At 55.1% G+C, this 26,550-nt stretch overlaps 1 protein-coding gene across 9 annotated transcripts; it reads right to left on the bottom strand.

The window, feature by feature from the left end:
- Positions 1 to 26,456, bottom strand: CAMKK1 (calcium/calmodulin dependent protein kinase kinase 1). Of its 9 annotated transcripts, XM_057501024.1 has the most exons (18): positions 26,310 to 26,435; positions 25,058 to 25,147; positions 19,213 to 19,375; positions 18,974 to 19,105; positions 18,038 to 18,085; positions 17,582 to 17,635; positions 17,125 to 17,176; positions 16,748 to 16,881; positions 16,236 to 16,272; positions 15,398 to 15,419; positions 14,159 to 14,247; positions 10,762 to 10,961; positions 8,870 to 8,923; positions 8,066 to 8,139; positions 6,303 to 6,390; positions 5,968 to 6,096; positions 4,052 to 4,155; positions 2,012 to 3,834 (listed from the first exon to the last, which is right to left on the bottom strand). In XM_057501024.1, the coding sequence occupies exons 3-18, from the start codon at positions 19,261 to 19,263 to the stop codon at positions 3,729 to 3,731; spliced, it is 1,374 nt and encodes a 457-aa protein (XP_057357007.1). In that variant the 5' UTR covers positions 19,264 to 19,375; positions 25,058 to 25,147; positions 26,310 to 26,435; the 3' UTR covers positions 2,012 to 3,728. The 9 variants fall into 9 exon arrangements, 8 of the variants coding, with proteins under 8 accessions (XP_036743118.2, XP_036743095.2, XP_036743109.2 ...); XR_008997193.1 differs by lacking the exons at positions 2,012 to 3,834; positions 25,058 to 25,147 and adding exons at positions 1 to 1,089; positions 1,581 to 2,002 and having other exon boundaries at positions 18,974 to 19,375; positions 26,310 to 26,456; XM_036887223.2 differs by lacking the exons at positions 2,012 to 3,834; positions 25,058 to 25,147 and adding exons at positions 1 to 1,089; positions 1,581 to 1,677 and having other exon boundaries at positions 18,974 to 19,375; positions 26,310 to 26,456.
- Positions 26,457 to 26,550: the final 94 nt, after the last annotated feature.

The raw sequence follows: 26,550 nt of genomic DNA, 5'->3' as shown, positions 1-26,550 counted from the left end.
TTTTTTAACTCAAGAAAGGGCTTTTATTATTTTGAACTCACTTCCTGGGAAGTTAATTTCTAAAACACTCTTGTGGAGTTTGTTCATCACTTGTGCTACACTAGAAATCAATGATGCCAACCAAAACCCTCAATGATGGGGTGAGCACCCCATCTGGACTCTGAAAGGAGAAATGAAACCAGACCCACCTTTTGAGCTTTGCTAGGGCAGGTCCAATAGATGTAGCCCCCTGAAACCCCCACCCTCCAGACCCCAGTTCAGGGATGCTCGAGAAAAACTTGCAGATCTGTGATTAGCCTCCCATGAACTCTATAAAAGTGTTCTTAAAAACAGTACTGAATTACTTTTTAAGCCCTGGCTTATAATGCTTTAGTGCAGAGGAGCCAGGGAGAAATGTAGACCCATTAATAATGGGCCACATTCTGCTCATAGCCTTAAATAGACAAAGAAACTATATTACAGATGCACGTGCCAGTGCAAGACATGCGAGTGTGCTGCGTGCAGCAGATGGGCACGCACATGCGTGTGCGTGCAGGCGCGATGTACACCCACAGGCACAGAGATGTATGGGAGGCGGGCACTCCTCCAGCCCAGCTTCCCTTCCCAGTACAAGTCCTCCTGCAATTAGAACCCACGCAGGTGACTGAAATTCTTGTTTGGCCCATGTTTTCAGAGGAGGTATCTGAGTCCTGCTTTATTTTCCTCTACAGGCTCAATCTCAAGCACTCGGTCAGTAAACACCACGCCAGCCAGCCGGGTCCCAGAGGCAGAGGAAGAAGAAGTCTGCCCCAGCACTCCAGCTCTGAGCAGGCCGAATGGCGACGGTCCTGAGGGTGAGGCAGTGGCGGAAGGCCCACCTCTCCGTGGCCACCTGCCAAAGGCACATCCCATGAGGGTTCCGTTTCTAGCACTGCCTCTAACCTGGGCAGCTTGTCCTTCATCATAGGAATGTGAGGGCAGCTTCTGAGGCCAGACGGGTAGGCCAGTGTAGATTCTGGAATTCCTGCTACTTCAGTGTCTGCGAGGCCACTGCCCTGTGAGTCCAGGGCCCTTAGTCAATGTTGGCCCCTTGTGCCTCTTCTGCAGGTTCTGGGAAGCCATGAAGGGAGGGAGGGAGGTGGGCAGGGAAGATATAATGCCCCTGGTTCAGGCTTCTGCTCAGAGCTTTAGTTTAGTCCATCCTCCAGACAATGCCAAGTGTGAAATGCAATCCTAAAAGGTTAGTCCAGTTCTCTTGGCTGTCAAATGTTGCTGGGCTGTGCTGGGAACCACCCAAAGCCGTAGGAGAGCTCATCAGATGTTCCCAAGCAGGGCTGTGCAACCCCCCTCCCGAGTTAAAAACAAAAGTAAAAGACAACAAAAAAGGAATCTGAATTCTCCAATACTGGCCCTGCCTCAGTGAGGCCCAGAATTACCTATCAAGGGCAGAGCCTCCATGTTAGTGTTCTTGGTAGAAAAGAGCTCTGGCAGCACCTGCCTGGGGTGGGCAGGGAACACTGCCTTGTGTGTGCAGCAGCAGAGCCAGGCCTGCCCAGCCCCCCATGGGAGGTCTCTGCAGTGGTGGTAAGCCAGGCCACTACCTGCCACCCTGGTGTCCTGCCTCCTGCCCCTGGGCCTTGCTAGCTCGATGGGGTTTCTAAGGCACCACAGGTACCTCCCTTCCCCACAGGATGGGTCCTGGAAGGGAGAGCGAGGACGAGGAGAAAGGCCTTGTGGGAGCGCTGTCCCCAAACCCAGAGGACACACATTCCACTCCTGTCCCTGGACACGCGCACAGAAGTCATGCAGCACGACAGAGGGCTGGGGGCAGGGAGGGGGGCCCAGTTCCCAGCCCCCTGCCTGCAGGGGTGACTGTCGGCACGGGGGCAGTGGGCCTTTGGAAGTGCAGGATGGGCGTGCTGCTGGGCAGCCCTGGGTGCATGCAGGCGCTCAGGATGCAGCCTCGTCTTCTCGGACGCCAGGGAGCTCTGGGGTCTTGCCCGCTTCGCCACACCCGTCTTTCCTGTTCAGGGGACACCAGGAGCAGAGGTAGCTCAGAGATCAGAACATGCTTTCAGGAGGACACTCTCATGTGCTCCACAGGCATTCACATCCGTCACAATCCACAATCCCCTCCATCCACAGCCTCTCCAATCCCCTCTCTCCCACTTCCCCGAGCTCGCCTCAGTCTCAGCCCCCTGCATCATGACCCCTTGCTGGTCTCCCGACCCCAGTCTTGGTCCATAACCCTGTGTGGCTCCCTACTGCCCAGAGGTCAAGTGGAGACTTCCCAGCCTGACTCCTGGAGCTGCTCACGATCTGACTCAGCTGCCTTCCCTGCATCCTCGAGCAGCAGCCAGGTCACAGGCCTTCTATGTTGGCCTAGATCAGCACCACGGTCCTGGGCAAGAGGCACTTCAATTTTGCATTTTCATTGCCTTGTTCATAGATTGGACAGAGTCTGCCTATCAGTCTTGGGATTCTGTCACATATTCAACAAATGCCGTGTCTGATTTTTACTGCAAGACCTTTCTTTCTAAATGACCAACGAATGGGTTTTAGTATCTTTTAAAAGGAACAATCCCTTTAACTATAGAGTTTCATCAATTATCCCAAAGCATGAAAAACAGTCTATCAGGGACAAATGTTGAAAGTCTATGATGAGGTAAAACCTACTTTTCAAAATTAAACTTGAATCGCAGAATTATAGAATGTTATAGCTGGAGAGTATTAAAGCCCAATCCTCTCACAGTCCAGATGAGGCAACTGGCCTGTCTCCCCACTAAGACATCCAGAAAAGGATAATGATGGTCCTGCTCAGTTGTGTTAGCCAGTGCCAGGCATGCACTAGGAGCTGGCTGTGTCTTAGGCTGTGACTGGCCTGTCCCAGCACTTGGGGGCCCTGAATCACAGGCACTAAGCTGGAGTGACCAGATGTCCAGGTTTGCTGTCAGGGCCCTGGCTAAGCCTGTTTTCCTGGGATAATTGGCAATACTTCCTCTTTCACCTCAAAAGTGGCTCTGTTTGAATGCTAGACATGTGATCCCCTACAACAAGCCCACTTCCAGCATTGAGGCCTGCAGACCTAGAGGAACCCTGGCCACCTTACTAAAGAGACAGGGAACCAGAGATAAGTCCATTACAGTCCAGGCCTCTCCTAGACCCCACCCCTCACCCCCCACTGGCCAGGAAGATTATCAGGGATGGAGCAAGAGGTTGGTAAATGGGCATCCCTCCATGCAAGCAACCTCTGGAGGGAGCAGACACCAGCTTGTCTACTATGAAGGGACCTGATGAGCCTGCTCATTTACAAGAGGGTGGTCTCATGCACAACCAACACCCGGGCCCCTGGATGGCACAAGTGAAACTGCTCCTGGGCAGTGTCTGGCACTCCCCTCTCAGGAACGGGTCCGGGGAACAACTCCTTTCCCAGGCCAGAGGGAGGCCATCAGTGTCCCAGGCCCACATTCTGGACCCCCTCACCACTTTCACTATAGGTCTGGGCACAAACTCCAGCAGACCTTTTTGGCATCCCAAACTGACTTTTATTTTCATGGAAGAAGGTGGAAAAGCTCCAGATGAGGCTCACAGAGGTTTGGGGAACCACTTTTTTGACCTCTTCTAGAAGGAGGTAAATGCACATGCCTGGTTCAGCAAATGCGAGTTCCTCTTCCCTGGCCCAGTCAGCCAGCTTGTCCACTCATACTTGCTGGACAAGCATTCACAAAGTGCTGACTGAGCACACGGCCTCAGCAACGGTGGGAGGCGGCATGGGCCTCCAGGAGAGCAGCTAATGCTCTGCCAGGCCAGGAAGACTCAGCAGAAGAGTCAGCTCCCCGCCTCCACAGACAAGTTCTACAAGGAGCAGACATGAGGCCTGTCCGCAGACCTCTACCAGGCTGTACTAGGCTGAGAACAAGCGCAAACGGGGCCCTGTTCTAAGACCTGAGTGCCCAGGCTTCGGGCGCAGCCTGCACAGCCCGGTGACAGTGAGAGTCGGGAAGGTGTGCCATAGCCCCCACCCCACCCCACCCCAGGGAGCGCCCTACAGGCCTCACCCCGCTCTACTTACGGAAGGAAGTTTCCCGGAGTAGACAGGGACCGCTCCTCCCTCCGCACCTGGGGCTCAAACGGGTTCCCAAAGGAACGCTTTCTCAGCATGGACTTAACCAGGATCTGCAGAGGACATGTCAGCGTGAGGAACACAGGCCCCAGGCTCCTGGACACACGGGTCGCTTCCATGCTGGCTCCCTAAGGCGGCAGCTGCTGGGTTGGGTCCACAAAGGGTCTGCACTGGCCAGGCTATACGTGGGGCGGGGGGCTTTATCGTGAGGGAACGGGAAGTGCAATTAAGAATTCGCCTTCATGCTAAGGCAGGCAGGATGGCTGGGGGAGGCAGGGAGGGGGGCTTGGCCGCCGCACCCTGGCTGACTTTTCCCTCCTCCTCAGTGAGGACAGTTCCATGCCCCGCCCACACATACACAAACTCACACACCACGCATAGCGCCGCTGCCTCCACTTGTTCTTTTCATTCTTTCATTCACCCCATCAGTAACTATTGAGCGCCTACTATATGCCAGACACGATTCCAGGCACAGGACCACACTGAGGCAAAAATGCTTACCCTCATGGAGCTTATGCTCTAGTTGTGGGGACAGGTTATTAATAAGACAAACCAGGAAAATATATAGTATGTCGGTCAGTGGTTAAGGGCTAAGGGAGGGAAAAAATAAAACAAGGAAAGGAGAAAGGGATAAAGAGGAGGTTGGAGTTTAGATGAGGGGCCAGGGAAGGCTTGCTTCTCACTGAGAAGGTGACTTTGGAGTAAAGACCTGAAAGGAGAGAGGAAGCAAGCCCTGAGGGTGTCTGGGCATGAGCTTCTCAGGTGGAAAGAAGAAAACTTCAAAGGCTCCGGGGGCAGCAGTTGGCATGGCACATGGCTGGAGTCCCATGAATAGAGGGGCAGGGAGACTGGCAGGGGAAATGGGAGCAGGTGGACTGTGTGGGGTCTTTCAGGGTAGGCAAGGCTTGGCTCTTACTCTGAGTGATGAGGTGGGAATCTGAGCGAGCAGGGGCTGAACTGAGAAGTGCACGCTCAGTCACTGGGACCACCCTGGCTGCCAAGCTGAGCATTAACTACAGGGGGGGTGAGAGTGGAAGTAGGGGACAGCCTGGGAGGCTATTCCAGTGGTTTAGGAGAGAGATGGTGGGCCAACATGAGGGAAATGGCTGCAGAGATGCATGGAAACTAACAGGCTCCAGGGACCCACAGAGCCCCGGAGTGCTGGAGAGCACAGGGACGGGCGGGACTGGGGCCAGCTGCCAGCTGAGCCTGAAGCTGGCAGGGAAAGCTGACATGCACAGGCCCCATCCCACCACTGGCACCAGCTGCACGCTTTCTCCTGGCCTTGTGCTGACCCTGACTCGCCATGACACCTCAGAGCAAGGCAGGCCATGGCTCTTGGAGTTCCCAAAAACCCAATGGCCATCAGGGACTACACGAATAACTTCCAAGTTAACTTGGAGGATGTCAAGGCAAAGATGAGAAAAAGCACACCGTGGGTGCAAAGGGGAGGGAGTACACAGTGTGCCTGACTGACGCCAGGGGCTCTGGGCCTGCCTCTCCAATTCAAAGGCTTCCTCAGCCTTCTCACTGACATGCCCTGGGCACTCAGTACAGTGCCCGGGAAACAGCAGACATTTGGTAAATGTGAGGGAGGGAGGAAATGCTTCTCCCAAACACTCAATGAGGGCAGTATGTTCCTTTAAATCATGCACTTCCCTCTCCAAGCCTCTGGTGTTCCTACCCTAAGGCTGAGTAATTAAATAGTTTGACCTCTTTCCCCACCAGCCTCCAGCATCTGGGCTGGCTGACCAGGCTCCCCTCTGTCCCCCAACAGGGTCCAGCACAGAGCAATTCTCAGGCAACAGCCAAGCCCTCCCCAGGCTCTACCAAGACAAGGGGGCCTCTGCCCCTCACCCCCTTACCACCGTGGTCCAGCTGGGGATGAGCTTCACTGAGTTCTTCACCTCCTCCTCAGTCACCTCCACCACACTACAGTGCTCCTCCTCCGAGGGAAGGGGCTCCTCCCCATTCTTGGTCACCCAAGGATGCAACTGTTGGGAGGGCAGGGAGGGCTCAGCGCCACAGGCAAGCAGACAGACTCCCAGTCAGCAAGGGACCACAGGCATCCCACCAGCAATCACCTCGAGAGAGTCCAAAGCCCACACACCTGAACCCAGTACACATGTGTCCTATGGAGAACTGAGGTCTGTTTGCTGTGGACCAGCCCAGCCCAGCCCAAGACCCCTGGCTCCCCAACCTTGATATCCGGCACCCCAATTCTCATTTCAGGATTCTTGTCAAGCATCTTCAGGATGAGATCCTTGAGCTCCTCGCTGACCTTCGGCCTAAAGGGGTCGGGGGAAGAAGATGAAGGAGAGACCATTGATGAAGTCCTTTTCCCTCACCTCTCTCCATCCCCACCCCGCATACCAGGGCAAGCCCACCCGACCCTCATTTCTCAGAGGGCAGGAGGGATACCCCCTGGGTGTCAGGGCAGAAGGAAAGAGTCCCAGAACAAGTATATGGCTATCCTTCTTTCCTGACCAAGCAGAGACAACAATCACAGAGTTCCAGGGGAACCAGCACCCTCAGGTAGCAGAGATGGTGAGGAAAACCTGCAGTCACCTCATGAGCCACTAGGGGTCCCCACTCCCACTCCCTATCGAATCCTCTCCTCTGCCTGGAGGTGGCCGGGAGATTCTCATTTGACAGAGGAAAGCAAGGCCCAGAGAGGCTAGAGGGTTGGCGCACTGCTACCCAGGAAAGTGAGGGCAGGGACGAGACTGGATGAGGGGACAGAACTCTCAGCCCCACATCAGCTGGACTGTCTCTGCCCAAAGTCCAGGCTTCTTTGCTACCAACATTCTTGGGGCGCCCATCCCTCTAAGAAGGAAGCCACTCTTGGGACTACTGACCTTTCTTCCCTCTGCTGTCCTAGACACTAATCCCCTTTAAAACTCCTGGGCTGGGGAGAGAGTCCTAGCAGGGGTTGGAGCAGGAGGAAAGGCCTGGAGGCAGCAAGAGGGACGGAATCCAGTTGGCTAGTGCTGTCAGGGAGGGCGGTGATGTGGCAGAAGAACCCAGAGGTCCCTGAATGCCAGGGCCAGGGTGTGGCCTCTTCCTGCGGACTTTGGGAAGCCTTAGGAAAACCTTGAGTGCGAGATCCAGTGAGATATGTTGTGCTTTATCAGGATCATCCTGGCCTGAATGCGGTGACTGGACTGGAGGGAGGCTGGCAGCAGGGAGACCAGAGGGTGGGGCTGGAGGAGGCTGAGGCCTGAACTAGGCAGGAGCACCCATGGCAATGGAGCCAAGATACAGATAAGAGGGGGACTCAGCAGGGCTTGGGGACCAGACAGGAAGTGGGCGTGAGGGAGCAGGAGGCACTGAGGGTGACTCCCAGGTTGGCCTCTGACCTGTCAAGGACTTTGAACAGAGGGCAGAAGTGCTCTGAGGAGCCATGGTACCAACACCATAATCAGAACCGTGGAGGAGCAGGGAGGCCTCTCCGAACAGTCCCTCTGGGCCCAGAGACCTCAGTCACAAAGGAAGGGGCCGGGAGAGAGGAGTGGCTTCAAACCCCAGACCCGCTGATGACTCTCCTCTGCAGCCTCCCCTTTTCCATCTGCAAAATGGGGGTGGGGGACACACTGGCATCTTCAAGCCCCCCTACCCTGTGGGAGGAAGGCAGAGGTTTCCCATGAGTCCAGGGTGGGTGTGGGATTGGTACCCCAGGCCCCAAGGAGGCCGTCAGTGAAGGAACAGAGTGAATGTGTGCCTGTGAGTCACCCCTGCTTGACTTCTGGCCTCAAAGTTCCATTTGGAGGGTGAGATCCCACCCACGTGTCTCTGAGACCCCGCTCTACATTCTGGCCCCTCATCTGCTCAGGGGCCCCTCCCAGGGAACAGCACCCCACCTCCAGACCTGCAGGCTGGGGTGGGGCCTTCGAAGGACAAAAACTGTTGATGAACTCAGACACGCCTCCCGGGGTAGGGGGAGACCCTTGGTGGACAACTCACTCCTTGGGAAACACCACATCCTCGTTCTTGATCTTCCTGTGCAGGGCCAGGATGTAATCGTCTATGAACGGGCACTGCAGGATGGAGAAGCAGACAGAGCATGCAGGCCCAGGGCCCCGACACCCTGGGGGACAAGTCCATCTCTTGGTGGGGCCAGGATTTAGGGATAGCTCTGGGCTCCCCATTAGATGGGAGGGGCCCCATCTACTTGTTCAGGGCCTGGCACACAGTGGATATTCAACGAGCACTGACTGACCGAATGAGTCACTGAGGGGACTGTGAGGCCAGGTGTACCCTCCAGCATCACAGCCATCTGCAAGAAGGCCTCCACTCCCAGGAACATGTTCACTGAGATTCCCTCCTGCCCCTCAGTGGGGTCACTGGAAGGGGAGCAACTGCAGACAGGGATCTTGGCCACATCGGTGCTGGGTGTCCCCAAGGCCCAGAGCAGGAGTCAAGGGCGAATGAATGAGTGAATGTATAAATGAATGAATGGCATCAAGGGACGGAAGGACAGGGAGCACTCTGGCTGGAGAAGTGGTAACACCACCATCTATGTGTCCCCTCGGGGTGTCTGCTGTCCCAGGATTCCTTCACATGAATCCCCTCCCAAGGAACAAGAGAAAAACAGAGAAAAAAAAACTCTTTTCCCTCAGTTTTCTCTGAGCCAGATGGGCTCTTTCAAAGTTCCTTTACACACAAAAAAGGGCCTGCTCCTGTCCTTCATCCTGGTTCAGCTAAGCCCAGCCCATGGTGCCAGGGGTCTGGGCCTGCCCCAGCTGTGCCAGCCCACCCCGCACTCACCTGTCCATAGACAAAGCAGTACAACGTGACCCCAGTGGCCCACACATCCAATGCCTAGAAAGAAACAGCTCACGTCACTTCCCAAAAGGAACTGACACCCCTTGCCCACCCAGCTCTTGTGGGTTATGGGAGAGAACCTCCTTCCTCAGTCACACATTCACTCAACAAACACTCCCAGGCACTTGCTCCATGCCTGACCCTGTGCTGAGCACTGGGGACCCAGAGTTGACCAGAACAGGGCCCCTACCCTTCAGCGATTCCACATCTCCTTGAAACAGGCTCAAACTAGATACATTTCCAACTTAACAGGTACAAAATTTCCCTCATCTACAGGGTGGTATTCACTATACTCATGATAAAGATGTTCCCAGAAATGATGGTGTGTATTGACCTTATCCTTGAGAAACCAGCCCATCATCCCTTTCCTAATGACCTACAGGAGAAGCCACCATCCATCTGCCTTCATTCTGACACCCAAAACAGCCTCTGCCCCTGCCAAGGCCATAATTCGTCATGCACCCCCACCACTCTGGGTTCTACTGTGGGTTCTTGTTACGTTTTCCCCTTCTGGAACCACACCTCCTCTCCTGGTATCCTGGTATCTCTCTTATGTAAGTGATTCTCAAAGTTCTACCTACATATTCCTGCCACAGATGCCTCATCTGAATCCAGAGAACACTAGACAGATGCAAACTGACATCATTTTACCAAGTAACAGGCCTGTTCTCAAAAATGTCAAGGTTGGAAAAGACAGAGAGAGGAAGGCCAAGGAACTCTGCCAGATTAAAGAACCCCAAAGAGATGTGACAAGGGAATGCAGCGGCTGCCCCTGGATGGGACCCTGGATCAGAAAAAGAAAAGGCACTGGAGGACCATGTCGGTACCACAGATGAAATCTGAATTAGGTCAATTAGATAACAGTCTTTTACTGATGATAAGTTTCCTCATTCTGATCACTGTGCTGAGGTCATGTAAGAAAATGTCCTTGTGCTTAGAAAACATCCACTAATATTTAGTGATGGAGGGAGATAATGCCTCCGACCTAACTCTCAAATAGTTCAGAAACATGGAACATGCATACATATAAATAAATAAAGGGAGAGATGGTGAAGAGGCACATGGGACAAAATGCTGATAGTTGGTGAATCTGGGTAAAAGGATACATGGGAGTTTTTTTGTATTATTCTTGCAATTTTTTTTCTGTAGATCTTGAATTATACCAAAATTAAAAGTGAAAAATAAAAAATCCCCATCTACTTCCCTGACCTGTCTCTTGAGCTCCACCCCCACACTCGTGTCCAAATGCCTCTCCACCATTGCCTCCATAGCAGGGCCACCATGGGATGGCCAAACACACCAAATTGCAGCCCTGCTCAGAAAGCTCTGTGCACTGCCTCTGCCATTTAGGAGAAAGCCCGAACTCCCAGGCCTTCTGACCTCTGCCCAGCCCCACCATGCCCCCCACCCTGGGCCCCTCAGTTCTCTGGCTCCACCTCCTGCTCAGATCCTCCCTATTCTTCAAGGCCTAATTCAAACCCTGCCACGTCCCAGAAGTCTGAGGGGAGCCTCCAACTCCCTCAGACATGAGCTCTCCTGCCCTCTTCACCATCTCCAGAAGGGCACCTCTAACTGTTTCACAGCCCAGCCCAGAACTCAGCACACAGCAACTGGCAGGAAATAGCCAGGGGTCATTTTGCTGGAAAATGAGATGAGGCCAAAGTTGGATGGGTTGTTGGACTCTAGGAAGAGGCAAACATGAAGGAGCAGACCATGTTCAGTGTTCACTCCCAAGACCCAAGGGCCCTGGCACCTGCAGGCTGGGAACAAGGCCCTGCGGCAAGCTAACCCACCCCTCCACCTAAACCCCACCCGGCCCAGGCTCTGGAAGCCACCTTCCCGCTGAAACTCTGGCCGGAATCAGAAATGGCCTCCGGGGCCATGAACGCTGGGGTCCCTGCTGTGCTGGACAGCCGAGCATCATTCCCCTCAAACTGGTTGCTGACGCCGAAGTCGGCAATCTTCACATGCCCGTCATCCCCCAGGAGCAGGTTGGACGGCTTGATGTCCCTGTGGATGATCTTCTGGAAGTGCACTGCAGAAAGAGGCAGCTTGAGTGCCGGCCTGGGGGGCTGCTGCCCAGAACCCCCCACCCGCCCTCGTCTGGCCAGGGAGGTCCATCTCTAGCTCCAGGTGAGAAGGAGTTGGGACATCCCAGCCCACGGCCACACTCATCTCACGAGGACCTCGGGAGAGGACTGCAGTGCCCTCTGCCCCACTGCAGCGAAGAGCCCGGGGCCAGCCCTGGCTGTTAGCAGCCGAGCCAGGACTGGACTCTCACGAGTCTCTGGACTCTGAGTCAGCACTCTCTGCATGGCAATCAAGGCACCCTCTGCTGAGTACGGAGGGCAGAGGAAATTGGGGGAGGGGGTTCTCCACAGGCCATCTCTGGCCCTCCCATGTGAGTGCTGTCTGCAGATCCAAAGCCCATCAAAGTCTTTCCACAGTCCCTCCATGCCCACCATAAACCTGGTCAAAGATGTTCCTGTTCCTCGGACTTAGGATGGGATTGTGGAGTTTCCTGCAGAGGTACTGCCTCTACCCTAAGGACGCTTGGCTGAAGGATTTCAGAGAGGGAGGGCATCCCGGGCCTCAGAATGGCTGGACTGAACATGCCTGGAGTAAGGGTGGGCCTTCTCTAGTAGTCTGGGAGCTCACCCGGCTTCAGGTCTGACACTGCTGGGAAGAAACAGGCTGCTCAGGCTGAGAAGGCTAGAGATGTCCCGGCCAAGAGAAGGCACGACCCGCCCCAGACATCCACTTACGGGCTTCCCCCTCAGCAAGTACCTTCCCCTGGGCCAATGGACTCCAGGATGTTGGAGAGGATGGATGATGGAAAGGGCAGAGGGGAAGCAAGGGGAGAGGAGGAGAGAAGGCCGGGGGCACAGGGAGTGTCCCACAACACTCACAACACACCCAGTGGTCCTATAGTGACTGGATGCCACGTGCTAGGCACACACAGGGATTTGACACACACCCATCAGGCTGCAGAGGCTCAGGGCTGTGTATAGACCACGGAAAGTGGTTTCAAACTCTTATCTTAAACCCTGGCCTCTCCCCTGAACTCCAGGCTCTTTATCCATGTGGATATCCAGTAGACATCTCAAAACATATCTCAATATTTCTCAACAACACGTCTAATTCAGAACTTGATTCCTCTATCTGCAATTCTCCCCCCAAAAACCCAGCCCCACCTTAAACAAATAAAACACAGTACCCCTGCTGCTCCTCTAGTCTTCCCCACCTGGTTAATGGCATGTTACCAGTTGTTCAGCCCAAAAACCAGGGGATTATCCCCAACTCCTCTCTCTCTCAGACCCCACATATAATTTATCAGCCAGTCCTCCGGGCTCAACCTCTAAGACAGACTCCAGATCCAACTGCTTCACACCTGTACTGCTGCACCTGTCCCACCTGCAAGGATCTGCCTGGGCTCCCCAACCACAGAGCTTTCCCCGGAAGCCTCAACTCTCCTTTCTTGGGATCAGAATCCTCTGCCTGTCCAGCCCCTAGGGCTAACCAGTCCACTCTGGGAAGCCCTTCACCATGATCAGCTGGTCTTGACCCAGGAGCCAGATGCGATTAGCTTATTTTGGGGGATGGTAAAAGATGAGAGACAACAAGCCCAAGACAGGAAGGGGGTGGAGGTCAAGGTGGCACAGGGCTGTGCCTGCCACTAGCCACACCTAGGGTGAAAGGGCCCCTTCCTATACCTCTAAGTCCCCTCTCTGTTTCCCACAGGTACAAAGAGAATATTAATCTGAGGGCACTGGAGTGGCTCCAATGACATAGACAGTCCTGGCTGCTGTCTTACAGCTGGGTCCTCACCCAATTCCCCCAGGGAAAGCATATACTCCTGAAAAACCAAGCTAAGATTTTACAGAGATGGGCACCACCCCTGCTTTCCAAACCAGGTCAGAACCTTCAGTGTCTGGGGTCCCCCTCCTCCCCGTGACTAATCAGTCACCTGGTCTGGCCATCCTACTTCCCTCATGTCTCCTCCCTTCTGCCCCTGCCCTAATCCAGGCCTCACCATCTGTCACTTGGGCTATAGAAACAGCCTCCTCCCTAACCAGCTGGCCACCTCTCACCCTTTATACAGCCACTACACAGTTGCCAGACAGAGCTTTCTAAGACGCAAAGCCTACCAAGTCCCTCCCCAGCTCACAGCCCTCAGAGGTATACACAATGCTGACAGGATGAAATCATGGAAGTCCTAAGTAGAGGTATTCCCAGCCTTCATGGTGAGGCCCAAACAGTATTTCAAGAACTATTTTTCACATCTCCCACCCCCAAGCTTCAACTAGATTGAACTTCTCAATCTAGTTGAAGTGCACTGCAGAAAGAGGCAGCTTGAGCGCTGGCCTGGGGGACCACTGCCCAGAACCCCCTACCTGCTCTCATCTGGCCAGGGATGTACATACCCACTTCCCTCTGTGCCTATGCCATGCAGTCCTCTCTGCCTAGCATACTCTCTCTCATCCATCCCTCAAGCCTGGCCAACAAACTCCTACTCATCCTTCAGGACCCCAGTCACAAGTGGCTGCCTCCTCCAGGAAGCCTCTCCAGCCCCTTGGCACTCTGACAGCCCCGTGCCTCCCCAGTCTTGGCAGGCACTGCACTGTATCATCTGCCTGCTTAGGTTCCTGCCCCTCCTACTAGGCTGTGAGATCCTTGAGGTCACATCTGGGTCTTTTGTCACCTCTCTGCCCCTGGCCAGCACTTAGTAGGTACTCATAAATGAGTGAAATGACTAAATGAGTGAATAAACGAATTCCAGAGATAGAGGCTAACTCCTTCTCCCTAAGCTCTCATCACCGTAGGGCCCCTCACAGTAAACCCGCCCTGCCCCCACCGACAGACTGCATGACAGGGCAGGCGCTCAAGAAGCTGGACATAAATCTCTACCTTCCCACATCTCTTGAGGCCCTGTGGAGAGGCTAAGCTTGGCTAAGAACTCAGCAGAGGAGAGAGACTGAACATGGAAGGCGCAGACCAATGTGGTAGTGCCCGCATACCCCAGAGCAGCAGGCTCAGGCCCGACCGCCTCCCCTTCCCGTTCAGCAGGTGTTGAGCCCACCCACAGGCCCAAGCCCGCCCCGCATCTGAAGCTGATTGGCAGGTCAGCACTGACAGGAACTGCTCAGGGCCTGCTCAGCCTGGGCTCCGCCCCCGGCTCTGTGTCCTCTCCCCAGGATCCAGTCCTTTCTAGGGAAGCATCCCCTCACTCACAGTACTCAAGGCCCAGAATGATGTCCCTCAGGTAGAGGCGAGCTTGCTCCTCCGGAAAGGGCTTGTCACAGGGCACCTCCATTACCGGCCTAGGGGGCAGAAGGGGGTTGGAGTGTTCAGCCAAATCAGGATGAGTAAAGCGGCAGGTGAAGGGGGACAGGGACTGGGCCACTAGGTCCCTCGGGACCTCCCGGGTGCCCTCTATGCTCAAACAGGTCCCCAGAACCCAAGGAATTAGCTTTTTCTCCCATAATGACATTTTAAAAACACACATGGACACAAATATCCCTTTACAATCATTATAATTTCAAATTATCTTAATTTCTGATTGGCATAGCATTCCTTCTAAGTACCTTATTATCTATAATCAAACTGTTGCAAAGATGCCATGTAGAGCTGTGTTTTACAAACCGTAGGACTGGACCCAATAAAGGGTTATGACATCAATTTAGTGGGTGGCTACTACCTTGTTTTCCTGATGAAGTAGAATATATCAGAGTGTATCATATGTAGTAAGGATATGTACTGTTTTGTAAAATCTTGGTTTCAGTTACAGATATGGACAGCAAGGTAAAATTTACATTTCTTACTTTGAATGGAGGTCAAAAACGTTTGAAAGTCCCTGAATCTTCCTAAACACTCCTCAGACAGGTGTTTAGGAAACCCACCCCCCTACACAGAGACAAGCCGCAGCCTGTACTCAAGGCCTCCTGTCCACCAGGCCCATGCTCACTACTCAATGTCTGCTGCTTTGCAAATACCCTGAGGAGGCTAAATAAGGCAGACATGAGTTAGAGCTCTAGGTCTTATCAGTGACTTGCTGTGTGACCTTGAGCAAGCCACTTACCCCTCTGAACCTCAGCTTCCCCTCTTGTAAATGGGAGCATAGGGAGTCCCACCTACCCAGCTCACAAACTTGTAAAGCTGAAAGAACTCTTTGTGATTTGAATACAGGGAAGAGTTCTACTTCTCCACTTGTTGCTTGAGAAACACCTTTTTTTCTCCCTCTCCTCCATCAATATTTCCTTTCCAGTTCTTCAAGGCCTGGCTCAAAACCCACCTTTTCCAGAGGCTCACTAGCCTTTAAAAAAATCACCCTTTTAATCCCTTATTTCTCCTCAAAGGTGGGGCCTGGGCCTCTGCTTTCTCCTAGAGTAGCTGACCTAGTCCTGGGGACATGGGGAGGGAAAGGAAGGCCTGGATTAGACTTGACCTGCCTGATTGGGATGGGGAACTCACCCCTTTCTCAGGAGGTCAAACACTGAAAGAAAAGAAAAGAAAAGTAGGTAAGGTGTAGCCAGACTGTCAAAGCAGGTCTCTCCCCATTCTGAAAGGCGGGAGAGGGGGCAGGCATCCAGGCGTACTTGAGGGAGGGACAAGGGTCCCAGGGTACCAGAGGAGGTAAATGGGTGAGAGTGGTGTCTACCGTGGACCTGTCTCATCTGATTCAGTATGAACCCCTTTCATGGGGATAGGTTAATAACTGAGGGTCAGAGAAGGGGCAGAAATTTTCCTAAAGGTCATAGCAGATAAGCAAGTAGGAAAGGGAGTGGAAACTAAAGCCTTGGCCTCTAACTCCTCAGCCAGTGTTCTTTCTGCTCCATTTCCTAACAGCCTCTAAGCCTAGCCATGAATCAGGTACCACAAACTTAAATAATAACCACAACATTAATATTAGTAACAACAATAGCTAACATGTCTTGCACTTAATAACTCATTTACTCCTCACATCAACCCTATGGGGTAGATACCATGATTATCCCCCATTTTACAGGTGGGGAAACTGAGGCACAGAGCTATCAGACAGGTTCTGGGAACTCACATCACATAGCCTGCTTCCTTCATCTTCCTGATCCACTGTCTCTCCAATCAGTGGAGTGGGGACCTGGGAATACTTGTTGAATCTAACTGGATATTCCGAGCCTGGATCAGCAGGGCTGCGCAAGGGAATCCAGGGCTTTTCCCCCTTGGCCCAGGAAGTCAGTGCATTCACAAGGCCCATTTGGAGGCCATGAGCCCTCAGGGAGCCTTGGACGACCCCAGGTAAGCTGCTTTGGAGATGAGCTAGGTCACTCACCCAAATAGAGATTGTCCTCAGCTGGGTCATCCAGGACCTGGTCAGAGAAAGCAGATATGAGAGTAGGGCTTGAGGAGGCATGGGGTGGGGGTCCTAGGTCTCCTCAACCTTGTCATCCCCAAGACCCCCGTGTACTATGTAGTCACCCGAGACAATGGAGCAGGACCTGTGTAAGCACCAGACAGGTGAGGCCTCAGAAATCACTGACCCCCAACCCTGGCACACCAAGTGACATCCAACCCTTCTCCTCTCCTGCCAAGATTGGGGGTTCACTTCCTGCCTATGGGGTAGCCCATCACCCTCAGTGAGACCCTGGGAACATCCCAGACCAGCCTGGACAGACCCCTAAAGCCTGCCTGTAGCCTCCACCCCACGTCTGGTTCTGCCCTTGGAGGCCGCAGGCACATTGTTCCCTCGGTGGGATCCTGGGTCTGTGCTAAGTGCTCCCAGCACTGGAGGCTGCTCTACAGGCCTCGGGCCCGGGTTCCCACCCACTCACCCCTGCCTCCTACCTCAATCAGCTTGACCACATTCACATGGTCCAGCTTCTTCAGGATGGCGATCTCCTGGTACACCCGCTCCAGGGGCAGCAGCTGCTTGGCTGGTCCTCCCTGGGTAGCCTGGGGCCCTCTTGGGGGAGGACGACCTGTGACCAGGCAGAGGAGTCAAGCTGCAGGAGGCTGGGCCTCACCATGACCCTGCAAGCAGCCTCAACCAAGAATCCTGTAAGGCCATGGTCTTGACCCCAACCTGCCAACCCAACTGGGCTTTTGCTTGTGCTGTCCCCACCTCTACACCTAGTTCTAATAAATCAAGCTAGGAACCCAGGTGTCAGCCTCTTCTGTCCCCAGACCAGGACTCCCAAGCACAGGACCCGATAGATACATACGTGGAAAGCCGTATTGCTTCAGTAACTTCTTTTTGGAAAGAACTTTCATTGCCTGAGGAAGGACGGATGGAAATGTCACCTGTGTGTAGTCCCCAGGGGCCAGAACAAGCTGGTTACATGTGGATTGAGGTCTAGAAAGGCACACTGGGCACCTGCTACCAACACTGAGGGTACAGCCTGGCTGTGCTTAAGCTGGGTGAGGAGGTGGCCATTATCTGAGCCTCGGCTTTACCCCTATTCCCCCCACAAGCCTTTCTGGACCTCTCCCCTCAGAGATGTCCAGCCTCAGCTTGCATATTCCTAGGGTCAAGAGACTCACCCCCTTTGTATGCCCCTGGGGGAGGGAGCCCCATCCATTCAGAAGCAGCCTTGTCCTCTGTCTTCCCAGCACAGCTACTGCCCACCCTCAGGGTTCTACCCTAGTTGGGCAACACATCCCTCCTATCCCCAGACTCACATAGTGCCGGTCTTCACTTTCGTTGTAGGCCAGCCTCACCACGCCGTAGGCACCCTGCAGGTAGGCACTGGTCAGCCGTGCCTGGACAAGGCAACCTCCCCCAGGACTAGCTCAGGAAATGAGGAGCCTGCACAGCTCCAGCACTAGTCCCTACCAGCTGGCCACCAGTGGGCACAAATTTCACATGGACAGGGAGGGGACTCCTGTGCCTTGGTAAAGGCCCCACCTGGTTCAATGCAGCTCCATGCTCCCCCAGTCTCTGTCTTCCACCAAAAACTGAGGAGTTAGAAAATGGGGAGTTATCTCCCACCCCACGCTAGATATTTCCAAGGACAATACCCTCACTTCCAGGCTGTGTTCCACATCCCTAGAGGAGAAGGGACCATGCCAAGCAGAGGCTATCTCCACAAAGCCCCAAGAGAGAAGGCTCCACTGCTCTTGCCTGCCCAGTCCTACCTTGCCAATCTCACTCTGCAGCTTGTACTGGTTCAGCTGCACACAGTCCTGGGGGTAAAGAGGGAGCATCAGGTAAAGCTTGATCCAGAGGCAGCAGCATGAATCCCACCCCAAGAGTCTGTTCAGGGCCCAATCTTGGCCCCAGGTTCCTTAGTCCCAGACCCCAGGTCTTATCAAACTTTCAAGTGTGCACAGGGTAGCTCAGTGGTGCCAATGCCACTAAAAGAGACAAGAGACCTTGGATAATGTTTGAAAGCACAAATGGTGAGTCATGGCTATGCTTTGCTTCCTAGGAAGTGGTGAAGGAAAAATGAATTAATTTCTGCCTGGGTGCTGGAGTCTGGGAGGCCCGAATCTGTGAGAAACCCATGAGCAAGGATTTCTAGAAGCAGCTGAATGTGAGGCCTAGATTGTATGGACAAGAAAGATGAAGAGAGGCTTGGGGAGAAGAGCCAGAGCCCTGGCTCAGGCATACAAAACTCAGCCTATGAGATCTATAAACTGCTTGTACTAGGTTCCCTTTCAGATCTAAGTGGCAAGGACAGAGCCAGAGGCTGGAAGCATGCCAGCAACTTCTGTGTCAGAGGAGACTAGAGGCAGGATTAGAGACCAGGGGCTCAGGCTGAGGAAGACACAGGGGGTGGAGGACACACATCTATCTTCAAACCTCTAGAATGACTTCTTGGGGGACAAGGCAGTGGCCTACTTCTGAGGCCTGGACTGGAGGAGGGAATGAGGAGGACTTAGGAGGCAGGGATTGGCTCAAATGGTGCTACCTGTGTGGGAAGAGGCCACATTGTAGGTAGCAAGCTCCTCAGCTCTGGGGGTGTGCAATGCAAAGACTAGCCAGTGGGGTGGCAGGGACAGAAGCAGGAAAGGGGCTTCACTGAGGACACTGCAAAGCTCATGAGCACCCCCTAGCTGTGCCCCACCAACCTCTGCGTCAGAGATAGCCACGCGGTGGGACTCGATGGTGGGCCTCCGCCAAGCCCGCGGGGAGATGTGGCTAGCAGGCCCTGTGGCATAAGGCCCAGCCTGGGCCTCCAGGCAGCTTCCTGCTGGCCGCTCCTGCAAGGAGAACTTCCTAGCTGAGAGGCTGGGCCGGACTAGGGCGGGTCCTGAAACCCCACCAGGGATCACGGAGGCAGCTCTGGCCCGTGGCGGAGGGTCCACACCATTCCTGGAAGGCTCTGGGCCACCATCAGCCTCCTCCAAGTGGGCCACATCAATGGCTGCCACTCGCTCCACCAACTCTGTGCGAGGGTCCTGGCAGCAAACCGCTGGGCCCCGCTCCATCACCGCAGTCAAGTGGGTCCTCTCTGCAGCCTTCTTAGGAACCTGAGAAAAGAAGGCAGAGAAGGCTTCAGTCCTGGCCACAAAGCAAGGAGGTCAGATTTCCAGGCCCCTCTGCTGTTGCAGCCACGAGCCTGCTGGTCCCACTTCTATGCCTTTGTCCTGTCAGTTCCCTCTGCCTGGGTTGCCAGCATCTAAACTCAGGTCTGTCCCCACTAACTGAACAAATTCCAGGGACTCATCTGGCTTTGCTGCACACCAGCCCCACAGACCTCAGTATCCCCATCTGTAAAATAGACACCATCACAACAATGCCTTGCTGGATTCACAGAGAAGCAGGACAAATCTGATGTTCAGTATCAGGACAAACAGACATGGGCAGAAGACTGGAGGCCCAGCAGCCCTGGGACAAACAGTCTAGGGTCAGTTCAGGCCCCCATCCAGCAGTCTGGTGACTCACCAGCCCAACCCTTGACAACAGAGCATTCCAACACTGTTGCCTGGAAGCTGAGCTGGCACTTGTAATGCAGAGGCCTCCCTGATACTCTAGGCCCACTCACCTCCTCCAGGGAGGCCTCCCTGATGTTCCAGCCCCCTACACCAAACCCTCTCACTGCTGTCAGGAAGACTTCCCTGGGGCTCCAGCCTCTCTCACCCACTCTCACCTCCTCCAGAAAGGCCTCTCCAGAGCCACAGGGCAAGTCTTTCATTACTTCCTTCCCTGCCCCAGCCGGGTCCATGAACATAGTATCCTGAATTTCCATTTGAATTTCTTATGAACCTTTCTTATGAACATGCACATAGTGTGTTGAATGTGGGGAAGCCTGGAGGTGGCGGAGCTGATGTTGAAAGGAAGGAGGAAGAAAATCCAGACTGGTGACCGGAAGAGACATGGGATGGGTCCTAGAGGAGTGAGGGAGTAGGTGGTAAGGCTAGAGCACCGGGGAGCCCAGGGCAGGACCCATCAGGGGAGAGGCTGCTGCTTTGGTGGCTGCCAAAAGACTCACTGAACTGAAAGGTCCTTTCTTACTTCTCTTGGTTTTTACTTTCAGTTTATTTGTGTGGCCAGAACGTTGGGCATAGCTGCTCAGGCGGAGATGCTCCCTGTGGCCTGGCCTTTCACTCACCCCGGACTTAATGCATTCCGAGCCCCAAACCAGGCCCAGCTTGAACCCCAAACCAGCCTCCAACCTCCAGCCCCGCCTTCCCCTTGGACCAAACCCGGGGCTGACCCCAGGCTGAGCTTGGCCCTTTCCCAGCTGATGCCCCTCCCAATTCCTGGCCCAGACTCAGCATCTTCTCAGAAGGAAGTGAGTGGACTCCTGACTGTCTGCCCTTCCTGTCAGGCGGTAACTTCTTTTGTCCTAACAAAACAACTTTAAGAACCCAGGACACTCCTTGTGCCCCATCACCTTGCTTTGACAGGTGTTTAAGAGGCAACGCTCGGTGGAGTCCACTGACCACAGAAGAGCATGGGCTGGGTTCCAGTCCTGCCTGCCAACCTGCGGGGCCCTAGGCAGGCCTTCCTAACTCTGAGCTTCTGTGCTATGGATAAATTACCTTCCCAGATTCTCTAGGGCCACAGCAAGGCTTGGAGGTGAATTATGGGTATGGGCATGGTCCAGGCCCCTGTGCCTGGCACATAATGTTTTGAATGAGGGGAAGCCTGGAGGAGGTGGAGGTGATGTTGAAAGAAAGGGGGAAGGAAATCCAGACTGGTGACAGGAAAGGACATAGGACTGGCCCTACAGTAGTAAGGGAGTGGGTGGTAAGGCTAGAGCACCAGGGAAGCCTCCCCAGAGGGGGTGTGGAAGGCAAGTAGGGCTGGCACATCAGGGAGTCCATTCTGAAGGAGGTGAGGAAAGTGAGTCAGGCTGGAGTATCAGGGTGGCCTTCCTGGAGATGAGAGGGGGAAGTGAATGGGGCTGGAACATCAGGGAAGGCTCCCTGGAGGAGGTGGGGGAGATGAATAGGACTGGAGCATCAGGGAGGCTTTGAGAATGAGGCCACTTGCAGGACAGATGAAGCCAAGGCTGAAGGGAGCCCTCCAAGCCTGGCCTGCCCATCCCACTCCTCCCCAAAGGTGACCCCTCTACTGCCCTTCCCCTTCCCCTTATAGGTCCTTTTCCTCCCACCAGAATAACCTCCATAGATTAGGGTTCTTCTCTGCCTTGTCTCCATAAGACCACTGGTGTCTGCAGCAGTGCCTGGCACATAGTAGGAGTTCCATAAATATTTGATGAATGAATGAGTGGTTGCCATAGTGATTATTACAGCCCTGTCCCCATTAGACAGATGGGAAAGCAGCCTCAGAGAGGGAACCCCAACAAGCCCACAGCAGGAATGAGTTGCAAGGAACCCAAGGGCTGCCCCACTCATAAAATTTGCATATAATTTCCCTAAGGCTGCTAGCTCAGCAAGAGGCCATCCTCCTTTAACTCACTTCCCCCTTCTTCTCAGCTGGGGAAAGCATGGCCCAGCAAGGGGCAGGGATGGGCCCAGGGTCACACAGCAAGTCGGGTCAGAGGTCTTCCTGATCCAACCTGGGGCCCCAATACCTGGTTTAAGCCCAGGCTCAGAAGCCAGGCTGCCAGGCTCCATCCTCTCCTGGATGTGAGCCTGCAGGTAGGTAACTTCGCCTCTGGGCCTGGATTTTCCTTATCTGCAGAACGAGGTGAACAGCAGTCTCACCTCCCTGGGTGTCAGTGAGGAGAAAGGAGTGAACGACTGCCCGCGCTGGGCTCAGAGTGGGCCTGCCACCAGGGAAGCCCCGTAAAAGCGGGTTGTGCTGGCTGCAGTTGTGATTGCCTGGGACATGCTGTAGCCCAGATGGATGCGCGGGCGGCAGGAGGCGGCTGTGAGGGCTGACGTCATGCCCTCCACCCTCCACCCTCCCTCCTGGCCTGGATCAAATTCAGGTGACTAAGCACGTCTGCGCGGAGGCGCAGGGGAGGCCCCAGGTTCCTGAATGTGTCCAGGCCTGGCGCCCCAGGCTGTGTGTGCGAGGGATTGTGTCCACGTGGTAAAGAATATGTGTTGTAGGGCTTGGGGGCCTGGGTGACAGCGTGTCTCTGGAGCAAGAGAATCTGCACAGAGGAGCGCATCTGCACGGAGACAGAAATCTATCCAGGTGGCCTATGCGTGTGGATAAATGTGTTCGTGTCCATTAAGGTCTTTGTGGACTTGGGCTCCAGAATGGGGGTGGGGAACTCTTGGGGGCCATGGGAACCTTATCCCAGAAGGTCAAGTTTGAACTTCCACCAGCCTAGGGCTGCCCGCTGAGCTGGGCTGGGCTGTGTCCTTGGCAAGCCCCACCCCTCTCTGGGGGCTCATCCAAGGGTTCTCTCAAGGTCCTCCCCAAGGGGAGGCCTGGGGAAACACTTTGCCGAAACTGACTCAGCAGATAACTAGGGGCCACGTGGGCAAACAGAACAAAATAGGCTGAGACCCAGGCTCAAGGTAGGGCAAGGACTTCTATGCTCGGCATAGGGAGGCTCCCAGGAACCAGCCTAGCCCTGTAGCGAAGTATGGCCAGACTCAGGACCTCTTACTGGGAAAAGCTCCCTCAACGCTGTCCTCCAGATTGGGGCTGGGTTGCCTTGAACAATTTATTAAGTCTCTTGGAGCCTCGGTTTCCTCATATGTGAACTGGACAGATGGCCACCATCCTGCCAGCTCTCATCTCTATGGAAGGAAATGATGAAACTGTGGACATAGGAGCAGTTTGTGCCTGAGTGATGTAGGGCTAGGATGTGTCTGTGTCTAGAAGCCACCAGAGAGCCTTGAGGTACCAAGTACAACCCCATCTCTGCCCCCTGGCTCCAGGATGGCCTGGCACATTACTCCACTCATGCTAGGCTCCCCACCCCAGGTATCTGGCTACTCTCAAGGGATGCAGATACCATCTTGGCCTGGCCTCCCCAGGACGTGCCCCATCCACCTGGGCCCCTCTCAGAGGAGGCTCAGAGCAGGAGAGGACTGGCAGGTCCTGCTCTCATCCAAGCTGCTTCAAGCTGCCCCACCTTGGATGACTTCAGCCACAGGCAGACCTTACGCCAAGTTCTAGAGGGCTGCTGTGAACTCAGGGTCAGTAGGCCAGGGGCCAAGGGCCAGTGACCATCGAGGCAGAGGACACGGCCCTGACCAGCAGACGGCTGGCCAGAAGGAAAAAGCTGCAAGGAGGTGGTCTAGCCCCGTGGGCCAGACACAGAAGGGGGCCCTGGCATCTCAGGGCTGTCTCCCAGGAGCCGTGTTTATGCTTCTGATAAGTGCCTGGACAGCCCTGGCAACGGGTGCCCTCCGAGGCTCCCGCCCCCGCCTGGGATGACTCAGTCCCCTCAAGGGAGGCCCAGGCGTCTAGTGCCAAGTCATGCTTGAGGACGCCTGCTGTGAGGACGCCCCCCTCCCATCATCCCCAGGGAGGCCCCAAGCACTGAGGCAGGCTCTGTGGCTGATCCAGCCCGGCAACCCTCAGCGCATCCTCAGCTTGGCTGATGGGTCTCCCGGCCTCACCCTCCATCTCTGCTGCCCCTCGTCCTCCACACCAAGTCTGTGCCTCTAGCCCAACTCATTCCTGTCAGCTGCCTCCTCCCTTCCATGTTTGTGGGCAGCTCAGACCCAACAGGGCCCAAATTAAACTCAGCCTTTCCCCCAAGTCTAGTCTTCCTCCTTTGTCCCCATTACAGGGGACCACCCTCCCAATGCTCCCAGGCCAGAACCCCCAGAGCCTCATTAATACCCAGCTTCTGCCTTTTGCCTGTCCTTGTGCCCCCACCCCACACTCACTCTCCATTCTGGCCACATCATGGTGCTTGTGGCTTCCCAAGTTGCAGACACAGTTCTGCTGCCAGGCCTTTGTACAAGCTGTGCCTTCCACCAAGAACACACCTCCTTCTCCTCTACTGCTAGAGGACAGCTTTGCCATCTCCTCCTCTGGGAGCCCCCCGATCTCCCTACTGCTGGGTGAAGTCACCAAGCCGAACCCCTTAAAAAGTCCTGATTCAGACCTCCGCTTCCCTTGCCCACTACTTCTACCAGTCTCCCCACCTCCAGGCCCCCATCCCACCCCCACCCTGTGCCAGCCACCACACCACTTGATAGAGGGAATATTTCTAACAGGCAAATACGGTCACAGTGCTCCCAGATCTGGCCTTCCAGGAAATCCAGAGGATAGAAGAGCAGAACTCACCTCAGACTGGGGTCTCCTGGAATGCAAATCCAGTTACTCATTCATGCAACAAATCTTTATTGAGCACCTGCTCTGTGTGCCCAGGCACTGTGCTAGATGCTGGGAGATAAGCAGGGAGCCAAAAAGACAAAGCTTCTGCTTTCATAGAGTTTAATTTCTAGTGGGGGCAAGAACAAACAAGGAAACCAGTCAGTAATTGATAGATGATATGTCATGGGGTACATGCTGTGGAGAAAACTACAATTGTGTATTGAGAATGAGGGGATAGGGGACACTCTTTATACAGTGAGGTCAAGGAAAGGCCTTTCTGATGCAGGATTTGAGAACAATCTGAAGGAAGTGAGTGAGCATGCAGTGTGGACATCTGGGAAGGGCATCTCGGGCAGAGGAACCAGCAATTGCAAAGGCTGTGAGCAAGCGTTGTCTGAGGAAGAGGAAGGAGACGGCTGTGGCTGCAGTAGGGAGTTCGTGTGTGAGGTACCCAGTGGCGAGCAGAGTTACACCTGGATGAGAAGGCCCAGTTATTCACTGTCTCTGACCTGAGGGGCAGCTTCCTGGAGGAGATGGCATTTAAGCTTTTTCACTACCACCAAGAATGGATTTCAGGGGAGAGAGGATGGAAGTTCAAACTGTGGATGACAAAGAGACATTTCCTGGCTGGGACTCAGGGCTTGGCATTGGGGGGTTTTGTGGACAGAGATTAGGATGCCTCAAAAGCCAGAGGAGGGTTTGAGCAGAGGAGTGACTTGGATGGATGAGGTTTAAACCCATATCTCTGTCTGCTGTGGGGACTGGCAGTGAGAGACCAAGGACAAGGGAGAATCTGTGGGTGCAAGACACACAGTGGGGGCTCGGTCTGTATGTGCTTAGTGAAGTCCCAAGGTTTGGGGAGGGGGGACAGTGCACCCTCAAGGACACAAGCCGTGAGCTCCTCCCTACTCCCCGGCCCACTTGGCTGACATATAGTCCCATATGCACCCAGAGAGGCACACAGTCTTGCCACCTGGGGCAGAACCTTCTCTACACACCCCTGTAACACACACACACACACCCCTCCCGACAGGCACACGCCGATGTCCGCGTGACCTGCCCTCACATATCGCTCCATCCTGTAATGCACCCCCCTCACACACACACACACAGGCACACTCCCGTGTCCACGTGACACACGCACACCCGCCTCCAAACACCACACACAGGTCCCCGTACACGTGTGCACCCTGAGCCACCAGGTCGGTGCCTATCTCGCCCCAGAAACCGCAGCGCCCGCCTCACCGCCCCCTTCCACCCCCGCCCCAGCCTGGGGAGGGCTACGCAGCTAAAGCCACGCGCGACATGTGTCCCATTCATTCCCCCCCCACCCCAGCTCTTGAAGGAAGACTCAGAGGAGGGCCGTGTGGGAGGAGCGCTCCGCACAGGTCCACACGTGGGTGCACCCGTCTGGGCCCACTCCGCATAGACACGGCCTCCCACCAGGGGCTGGGTCGGGGGTGGGTAGTGCGCCGGGTATGGACGCAGTCCCGCAGACTAGAGCTGGGGAAAAGACGCAGATGGCCGGGCGCCCGCACAGATGAGGTCCCGGCTGCTGGCGCAGTCAGAAGCATGCTCAGGAGACACTCCGAGGACCCGACCCCACAGACAGAAGCGGGAGGATCCCCACACAAGGTCCCGGCTGTCCTCACAGACACGGCCTCGCAGACCATTCCTCTCCCCCGCAGGCTCCGAGAAGACGTCCAGGCGTTCGTCCCACCTACCCCTCCTCGCCCCAGGTTCCCTCCTGCCGACCCCTACCTCAGTGCCCGGCGACTGTCTCCGTAGCCCCGCGGGCGGCCAGGCTCAGGCTCGCTCCCGCGGCGCGCGCCCCGCCCGCCAGCCTCGCCCCGGCCAGGATCGCAGAGCTCAGCCCGCCGGCACCGCGGCTCCAGGCTGCGCTCTCTTCCCCGCCCGCCGCCGCGCCCGGCCGGCGCTCATTGGTCTGTCCGCGCGGCTCCCCCAGCGCCGCCCAATCAGAGCCCGGGACTCCCGCCCGGCG

The sequence above is a fragment of the Manis pentadactyla genome, chromosome 4 (genome assembly GCF_030020395.1).
Source record: "Manis pentadactyla isolate mManPen7 chromosome 4, mManPen7.hap1, whole genome shotgun sequence".
Classification (NCBI taxonomy): domain Eukaryota; kingdom Metazoa; phylum Chordata; class Mammalia; order Pholidota; family Manidae; genus Manis; species Manis pentadactyla.
The sequence above is the reverse complement of the archived record's forward strand: the minus strand, read 5'-3'. Positions and strand labels throughout refer to the sequence as shown.

Bases quoted from the DNA above. Each gene is read 5' to 3' on its own strand.
- CAMKK1 (XM_036887174.2), bottom strand. From the start codon at position 19,333: ATGGAGCGGGGCCCAGCGGTTTGCTGCCAGGACCCTCGCACAGAGTTG. The intron at 17,636-18,037 runs GTAGGACTGGGC...GCCTACCTGCAG, and splicing joins TGCAGAGTGAGATTGGCAAG to GGTGCCTACGGCGTGGTGAG. The intron at 16,273-16,747 runs GTAGGAGGCAGG...TTCTCTGACCAG, and splicing joins ATGTGGTCAAGCTGATTGAG to GTCCTGGATGACCCAGCTGA.